Source organism: Phaenicophaeus curvirostris, chromosome 16, assembly GCF_032191515.1.
Source record: "Phaenicophaeus curvirostris isolate KB17595 chromosome 16, BPBGC_Pcur_1.0, whole genome shotgun sequence".
Classification (NCBI taxonomy): Eukaryota; Metazoa; Chordata; class Aves; order Cuculiformes; family Cuculidae; genus Phaenicophaeus; species Phaenicophaeus curvirostris.
The window spans coordinates 11,985,844-11,994,747 of NC_091407.1; the positions used below are offsets into that span (position 1 = coordinate 11,985,844).

General features: G+C 40.8%; 1 protein-coding gene across 2 annotated transcripts; it reads left to right on the forward strand.

The window, feature by feature from the left end:
- The first annotated feature begins 244 nt into the window (after window positions 1-244).
- Window positions 245-7,257, forward strand: TMEM114 (transmembrane protein 114). 2 transcript variants are annotated; one of them, XM_069869796.1, is made up of 4 exons: window positions 245-442; window positions 1,239-1,319; window positions 4,846-4,983; window positions 5,831-7,257. In XM_069869796.1, exons 1-4 carry the CDS (start codon window positions 259-261, stop codon window positions 6,061-6,063), a joined length of 636 nt encoding a protein of 211 aa, XP_069725897.1. In that variant the 5' UTR covers window positions 245-258; the 3' UTR covers window positions 6,064-7,257. The 2 variants fall into 2 exon arrangements, with proteins under 2 accessions (XP_069725897.1, XP_069725898.1); XM_069869797.1 differs by lacking the exon at window positions 1,239-1,319.
- Window positions 7,258-8,904: the final 1,647 nt, after the last annotated feature.

Consider the following 8,904-nt stretch of genomic DNA (forward strand, 5'->3'; position numbering starts at 1 on the left):
GAAAAAAGCTGTAAGAACCAGCACGGCTGCTGCTGCCCGGAGCCCGGCTCCCCCTCTCCTCGGGGCAGCGGAGCAAGGAACGAGGCAGCTTCAGCCCCGAGGCGAGCCCAGGCTGCCAGGACTCCCCGCTCCCCGCCCTGTGCGGGCTCGGGCCCTTCCCGCTCCGCTCGGGGTCCCCGGGGCCGAGGGCGCAGCCGGGGCGGGGCTCGGGGCGGGCTACCTGCCGCCGGCTGCCGCTCGCCGGGACGGGGCGGCGACATGAGGCTTAGCCTGGGCGTCCTCTCCGTCGTCGTGGCCCTGGTGGGGGTTTCGAGCTTCGTCTTCCTCGTGGTGGCCATCGCCACGGACTTCTGGTACATCATCGACGCCTCCAAGCTGGAGACGTCGCGCAACGGCACCGAGGGGCTCAGCTCGCACTCGGGGCTGTGGAGGACCTGCCGCGGTGAGCGCCCCGCCTCGGGGCGGGGGTTCCTCCCCTTCCCTGTCCTCCCCCCTTCCCTCTCCTGCCTCCTCTTCTTCCCTTTGCTTCATCCCCTCCTTCCCTTTCCCCTCTCTTTCCCTTTTCTTTCCTCTCTTCCTTCCTTTTTGCCTTCCTCCCCTCCTTCCCTCTCCCTTTCTTCCCTCCTTCGTTTTCCGTTCTTCCTCTTCTTCCCTTTCCCTTCCTTCCCCCTTTCATTTCCTTCCTTTCCCCCCTTCCCTTTCCATTCCTCCCCTCCTTTCCTTCCACCCCTTCTTCCCTCTCATTCCTCCCCTTATTCCCCTTTCCCTTCCTCCCCTCTTTCCCTTTCCTCTCCCTTTTCCATTTCTTTCCTCTCTTCTTTCCTTTTTGCTTCCCCCCCCCTTCCCTTTCCCTTCTTCCTCTCCTTCCCTTTCCCTTCCTCTTCCCTTTCATTTCCTTCCTCTTTCCCCTTCCCTTTCCTACCTCTCCTAAGGAGCAGTTAAAGGAATTCACCCCTTTGCCTTTCCCTGAGCCCCACTGAAATGAGAGATGATTCTCTCTTGAATTCACTGGTCAGGCCCCATGGGAGTAGAAGTTGGGCAGTGCTGGGTACTGAAATTCCCGTCCTTTCCTTCCCCTCCTAGGGATTACTGGTTTTGAAGCAGACCTTATGGTATGAATTTTATGTACACACATGAAAAAAAAAACAAACCAAAACCCAACAACACACCTATGAGGTGATATTTTGCAATAAGATATTATAGCACAACTTTTGTGATTGTTTTTCCTTCTCTATCAGTGAGGAGTGAATGCTACCCTTTGATAAACCCCTTCTGGCATGAGAATGCAAACATCACTGATTCACACAGACAGCTTTTATGTGAGTAACTTTTATATTATTTCTTTACATCTATTCATCCTTCCCCTCTCCTTGGCCATTTAGAAGGTCACATTTCTGCTTCTGTACAGTATCTGTCAATGCACTTGGTCTTTGAGTGGGATTACTGTTGAAATAACCATTTATTTGACATCAAGTTCACCTAATTTATTCCACAGGAGCAAGATGTTTCTGGCTGAAATGGCTCAGGAAGGTACACAAGTGTTAAAAATAAAAGGCAAGAATGGTACTCTGTCCCTCAAAAGCAGCCATTTCCCTGAGAGATCCTTCAGAGAGACTTCAAGTGTCTTTTTTTCTCTTGGAGCAGCTTTTCATGTCATAGCCACAAGTCAGCAAACAGGGAAAAGTACGCTTAGGAGCTACTGATGCTAATGTAGCTGTGTTGCAACAGTATTTGGAAAGTTAAAGCAGGAATAACATCTCAGTGGGTTACTGAAACAGTCATACAAGCATATTCACAGGTTTGCCCCTTATTCCTGAAACTATTTAGAAGACCTGTGTCGTAATGCAGCCACTTAAGTAACACATTGGGAAACTCATTCCCCATCCGTCAGAGTTCCCATACTCTTCTTGGCTTACCTTAACTAGTCATAAATTACAAAAAAGATGGGAGAAAGTTTATACCCGAGTGCAAAGAACTGAGTCCATGTGAGAGCAGAAGTGCTGGTCACTGTGGGAGACAAACACTTTTTTAGAGAATGAAAAGCCTTCACATTGCTTCTTTCCTCATTTCCAATCTTTCTCCTATTCATCCCCAGTAGTTTCCTCTTCGGCTTATTGTGTACTTTAAATAGAACTCCTGGCAAATTAAAAAAATCAAGCATACAAGTTAAAGCACCGTGCTACCAGCAGTATTACTCAGGCAATTAACCTAGGTCTTGCTAAGCCTGAGAGTATGATGTGTTTTCACATCACAGAAGTAGTCTTGAGCAATTTCTCTAATGGATTAGACACGATTATGTCCTCTCCTGTACATTAAGCTTCCAATTCTTTTCTTACCACACCCTCTAGCTGAACATATATTGAATGCCTTCTATCTGCCTCAAACCCACAATGTATAAAATATCTTCGTACTGCAGATTAAGTTATGGCATGGTTGTATTTTTGTTTAAAACATCAGCCACTGTCTAAAGGAAGATACCGCTAGACCACCTAGCACTAGCTTTAATGAATTTCTGGTGAATGTTCTCATTTCCAAATTCATTGGTATTGTAGCAATAGAATGTGAACCACAGTGAATCCCTTACATTTATCGTTTTGGCCAATCCTAGTATTGAAGTTTTTCCTCAGTGCCCACCTGTACCAAGTCTGGCATTATTTTAATTGTACTGTCTGCAGTTTTGTCTTTCAGTTTAGCTCAGAGACTTGTTGTGAAGACCACAAAGCCAAAATATAAAGTCCAGAGCTTAGCTAATTATCCTGGGGTACCCTAACCCTGTGGCCTCTCCTCCACTACCATCTTTTTTTTTTCTACTGAACAGGAGGGAGTCCATGCCTTTGTGTCCATGTTGTTCAAACCAAGAAGTCTCACATTTAGCCATAGGCAGCAGTTCTTCCTGTTGCTCCTTCCTCCTCTTAAGTTGCTTCCTTACTTCCTCGCAAGCAGGTCAGGCTTTCTCAGTGCAATGTTTCTTCCTGGCTTTGCTAGGCTTTCCAGAGCAGCCCTGCTGATTTTAGCTACTGTCCGTTCTAGTTACAGGCTTTTGTCTTCCTAGCTGTCTCTTTAGTTACTGCTGCAGAAGACAAACAGGTCTTTAATTAAGCTCTTATGAGCTGTTGCCATTTGGAGTATTTCTGATAAGGTGACTGTTACTGATTTCTAGAGACTATTTGCTGTTATAAGCTGTGCAAACAAATCCAAAGTTAGTTTGAAACCGCTAAGCTCCAGCACATTAACAGGAGATGATTAACAAAACTACTCAATCTGCAGTTGGTTACTTTTGACACCATTCAATTTTTCTAGTTCATTCCACAGATTTCTCTTACAAACAATTCATCCACAGCTGTGTTGGGTGGAAATTCAGAAACATCTGCCAAATTCACAAATTTGGACACACACTGCAAATATTCGTACAGACATTTGGTCAGGTCTCTAGTAAAACAGATTTGACTTGCTGATGTAAAACTTAACATTAACTCAGATCAAGCAATTGAAGTATTTTTTGCTAAAAAAAAAAGGAATGTTTTTTAAATGTTCATGAATTTGTTGTGGTATTTTCAATTAAACTATTGAATCTTTTGGATTGGACTAGGTGAACTCTCACTGAGAAACTAATGTGGGGAAACTGAATTCTGTTTTACAGGAAAGTGCATATACATCTCATTGTGCAAAATGCTTAGGTTGGTTTTTTTCAATACTAGATTAATTTCATCAATATGAAGACAATTTTATATGTATAATAAATAATGCATAAATATTTATTTCAACACAACTTAAAACCTCTAAAATGACTGCAAAAAGTACGTTTCAATATCTTTCTCTGATGGTTATGGAAAACAGAAACATAGTGAAGATATTTTAAATGGTGTCCTTCTATAAACTAGTTCTATCCCTCTAATCAAGGAATACAGTGGCATAAAATCTTATGCCGGATGGCATTAATTCAGATTACTGAGTAGTTTAAGTTTTCCTTTCTCAGTAACTCTGCTCTTGTCTCCTCTGTGAAATAAATGGATACAGAAAGCTAGAATTACTTTTTTTTTAATTATTATTATTCTAGAAAAGCTTGGTTTGAACATTGTGGATAGATTGCATGAGAGGGAACAATGACACAAAGATGGTTTGTGATGGAAAAAACAGTGTGATGAAAAAATACATAGCAACCCTCTGTTTACAGAGCTATTAAAATGTTATAGGGATCAATAAACACTAATGTAAAATATTTTTGCATGGGAGGAAGCAACCATGATAGGTTAATGTACTTAGTGAAGCAGCTGTAGAAAACAATGACAGGCAGAGAATTGGAGCTGATGGTCAGCAGCAGCCAAAAGAAAAGGTCAACAACTTGCTTGATCGGTTCAACAGAGGACATGTGACAGAAAAGAAAGCATTTAACCAAAGCATCTACTGGATCTCACCACCCAAACAGAATATGCCACTCACTGTCATCTATGTGATTGAGATAACCAGGGCTACTTTTTATTTAGAATGTCAGTGACTACGTGATATACAATGCATCACCTGTTGTCCTGCTAGGCTTAATGACTGAGAACAGTTTAATTGCTTAAATATATCCATGCAGACATATCCTTTATATTTGTAGTCTCTGCTTGAAAAACAGGCTGTGATCCTGCAAAGGGCTTGCTCTGCATATTACCTTTTTCTCTGTACCATATATTTGTCTTGCCAACTAAAATCAAAAGCCCAAGAGATTGGCCAGCTCCTTCTCTGTGCAGCACAGAATGAGGCTTTGATCCTGATCAAGGGTTATGCACTCAATAATTATTAGTACATCTGATGACACCTTAATAAAATATTAAAATATTAACATTCTTCATTTTTCTCCAGACATGCATGGGACATTTGTCATCCTGATGCCCCTCAGCTTGATACTAATGATTTTTGGAGGAATGACTGGATTCATCAGTATTCTTGCCAGGGCCTACCTACTGCTTCTAATGACAGGACTGCTTTTTCTTTTTGGAGGTACTATATCAAGCTTCTGGCTTAACTGTTTTGAATAATAAGAGATTGTGTTACTTTGTTTTCCAGGGTAGAAAAGCTAAGCAAGAGTTTGCTTTCCTACTAATACTAGTATTTGTTCACTTGATGTCTGCTCAGCTCTGGTGGGTTTCTGGAATAGAAAGCTGCCACTCAGAGTCAGGAAAGTCATAAATAATCCCTATAACCATACATCCTTGTGGAGTGAGTCACATTTTAAAATAATTAATTTGCCGTGCCCATTAACACAAAAGATTTACTACCTTCTCAGAACAGTGCCCAGATTCTTCACAGATGGGGCAGTGGAGTAATGGAGAAGTGACTGCGGAACTAGTAAAGCATAGGGTTTAATAGCCTTGCACAAATTTTACTTTTTCTAGAAGTTAGAAACCAGCCTGAATTCACATCACTGACCTGAAATGCAAGAATCTCTGTCTCCATGGGCTTTCTTACGTAGATGTAGATGACTGTATGTGGTGCACAGCAATGAGAAATCAATATGTGTTATAATATAGTATTGAAAACAGAGATCTATGTGCAATAAATATCTGTAAAAGGTGTGACAAGATTTCTGTTGTGGGAGGCTTGCAGTTATACGTGTTGGTTCAGCGTTTAACAGTGAGAATTAAATTCAACAGACAGAAATAACCCTGCTTTTACTTCCCTTTCACCTTTCCTCCAAAACCAGCCTCAACTAGATTTCAAAGTTAAATAGGGACTAAGTGGTAATTTGGCCTGGGTAGATAAGAAGGAGTAGCAAAGAAATATCAAAGTAGTTATTTTTAATTTCTGCAGTAGGTGCTAACTAGCTGAATACATTTTTCTTTCCCAGCTCTTGTTACACTTACTGGGATCAGTGTCTATATTGCCTATTCAGCTGCTGCCTTTGAAGAAGCTCTCTGCCTCCTGAGGAGTAAAGATCTCCTGGTAGAAATCGACATCAGATTTGGCTGGTCACTGGCACTAGTCTGGATCTCCTTTGTCACAGAAGTGCTCACTGGGGGTGTGTTTCTTCTGGCAGCAAGAGTTGTGGGTATGAAACGGCAACGTGAACAGATATTATGAGCAACAGGTATCATTGCAACAACAGAAATGTGCAGAACCTAGAAATGTGAGTTGCTTGGTCCATGTGTTCACTTGGGGTAATAAAAGTGGCAAGGCTGTGAATGAGTATCTTGTCAGCTGCAATAAACCCTGTTTCTCACGGTTAGCTATAAAACACAAAGATTCTGATAAATCAGTAAAACATTTGAAGTGTTGTCAATAAGGAAACCCTTGTGACTTTAGAATAAAGTACCTTCCAGTGTTAGTGTTTCCAAAATAATTTCAGCTGGCAGCACGTGAGACATCTCCATTCATTGCTTAGAACAAGGCACATTTCTTGCTTTCTTTTCTCCTTTCTACTGTCCCAACAAAGTGCCTCAGAGTATTTTGCAGGCCAGTCTGCTTGGTCCCTTTGGTTTTTGGTTTCTCCTCTGAGACTGCTAGTAAGCAAGGCTGAGATTCTGGTTGTGTTGGCAGTCTTTGCTAGCAGAGGTGCTCTGAGATGGCTGCCTCATGGTAGGTAGTGTGACCTCCCTGCTGCCTTTGGAGGCACAGAAGGATACATGATGGCTATACACCTGAAGCCAGGAGAGAGTGTGAGGCGTAAATATCCTCAATTAATGTTGTATACTTACCATGGGTTTGTTGCTCAAAGTAAAATCAAAATAAAGATCCAGAATAGGAAGAACTTCAGAATGCTTGGAGAACTCCAATGATAATCCCCAGCGTTAGGGCACGGCTAGGACATCTGTTGAGGTGAATATTAATCTATAGTCTGTTGTATATCATCTGTATTTGTAGGATCTTTCTTTTCCCTCATGTCTCCCCAGAGAGGCTATCCTTTCTCCTGCACTGCCATCACACTGTTTCTTTGTGACAACCCAAAACTGAGCTGATTTGAGAAACCGAAGAACCTCAGAAGCCTAATCCCTGTCATCTCTATTCTATGATCTCTATGTGATCTCTAAGGAGAGACACAGCATCATATTCTCTTTTCTAAAATCATTACTTAGCGGGTAAAAACAAAGAAATGAGTAATTTTCTAAAAATAAGCTTTGATGCTGTGATAAGATGAAAGGGTATAAGGTCTTGATTCTGTGAATGACTTGATTTTAGTTATCCAGCAGACAGTAGTGACTGTGATGATGAAGTTCTGAATGCAGTGCAATGGTGAGTGTACTGCAAGGGAAAGACATAGCTGCTTTTTCAGGTGTTTTAACTAACTACTGTAGCGAGACCCAGTCTATCAGATGCTCAGTCTATACACACTTATGTCTTTCAGCTATTAATAGCTGCCTTCTCAATTCTGTAATGCAGATGTATTTGATGCATTTCCCTGTTTTTACCTAGCAATTCTGGTGATTCTTCCTTTTCATGAAATCAATAACGTGCTTTGTGCTAGCATATGTTTAACTTGTTTAACTTGTGCTGAAAACTGCTGAGTAAAACTGAACACACAGGATACCTGAATTTCATATTAGGTGCCAAGCAATCTAGCTTTTCCTTGTTAATTTTTCCTCTGGGTAATAGAATTTAAGAGAAAATTCACTGTAGTGCCCACTGAAGTTAATGAAGAAATTTTCCCCTGTCTGCTGTGGCTTGGAATAAAGACTTGGATATGTTAACAGCTTCACTGCATTCCTGTTAGATCATGTATTTCTGGAGGACTTCAGCATTTAGAGTTCTGGACTGTGACTCGAGCGCCTTCGTTGGGCAAGTCCCTCATACTTCCTCCAGCAGTGCAAAGGGCATCATTTACCTACCTCTGTTATATGTCAGAACAAATTTATTTTTGTGTCTTGTGTTAAAGATTGCACATTTACTCTTACTGAGCTCAGCTCTGATCGTAGTCCTACAATACCAATCACTTTGCAAAAACAAATAGTGGCAGGGAGCTTCCCAGAGCTTACGGTCTTTGGAGATATAAGGAAACATTATTACTGCCATGCTGTGAATGGAGAACTGAGGCAGAGAAACTGCCCAAGGTCACATGAAACCATAGTTTCTGAATTCCAGTTTGAGACTTTAGTTGGCAGACCTTGCTTATTATCAGAATGAAATGAGGCTAGAAATCCTGAATAGACCGAGCAGTAGAAATTCTGTGAATAGCCAGTACAATTTTGTAATTTTCACTTGCTCCTGCCTTGGTTTTCACGTATTTTCCATGTTGCCTTATGTTGGGACTGTGTAATTGAGTGATTTTACAAGTTGGCGCATACCAAACCAGCTCTATAAGAATACTAAGAAAAAAGTCCTTTGTAGACAAAATTCCGTGTACTTAAAACGATTATGTAAAAAGTCATATTTCAATATTTTGGTGCTGGTGAAGCTATTTATAATACAATTCATATGATACTACTCAGACATTACTGTAAGCTGTAACAGCAAAATATCATCTGAGTTATTTTTTGAATATTTATTACAGATGTTATTTTACACTGGTTTTGAATGTTGTAAAATTAAATAAAATGACATCTCAGAACTGGGAGTTATTTACAAAGACATGGAAGAACTAAGATATATATTTAACTTTCTCTGCAGATCTATTCTACAGCTTATATGATGCTTTCGAAGTACCTGTGTCACCTCTGGTAGGTATTTATAAGATAATTATGCAGCTGCAATAGGAAGTACTCAAATGATCAAATCTAATTAGAAAGAAAATGAATCTGTTATTGAATTAGAGCAATTCTCATTTCCATGGCTTTCCTAAATTTCTCATTCTGGCTTCCTGCAATATCTGGAGCAATAGTAATAAAGAGTATCTTCTGTTCCTGAATATTTGTATAACCCCTGAATTTCTCTAAAATTCCTTCTGAATACAAAGAAAAAAAGATGGTTTTGAACAGTCAAATAAGCCTT

Coding starts and splice junctions, on each gene's coding strand:
- TMEM114 (XM_069869796.1), top strand. CDS start 259: ATGAGGCTTAGCCTGGGCGTCCTCTCCGTCGTCGTGGCCCTGGTGGGG. Junction 443..1,238: donor GCTGTGGAGGACCTGCCGCG/GTGAGCGCCCCG, acceptor CTTCTCTATCAG/TGAGGAGTGAATGCTACCCT. Junction 4,984..5,830: donor ACTGCTTTTTCTTTTTGGAG/GTACTATATCAA, acceptor TTTCTTTCCCAG/CTCTTGTTACACTTACTGGG.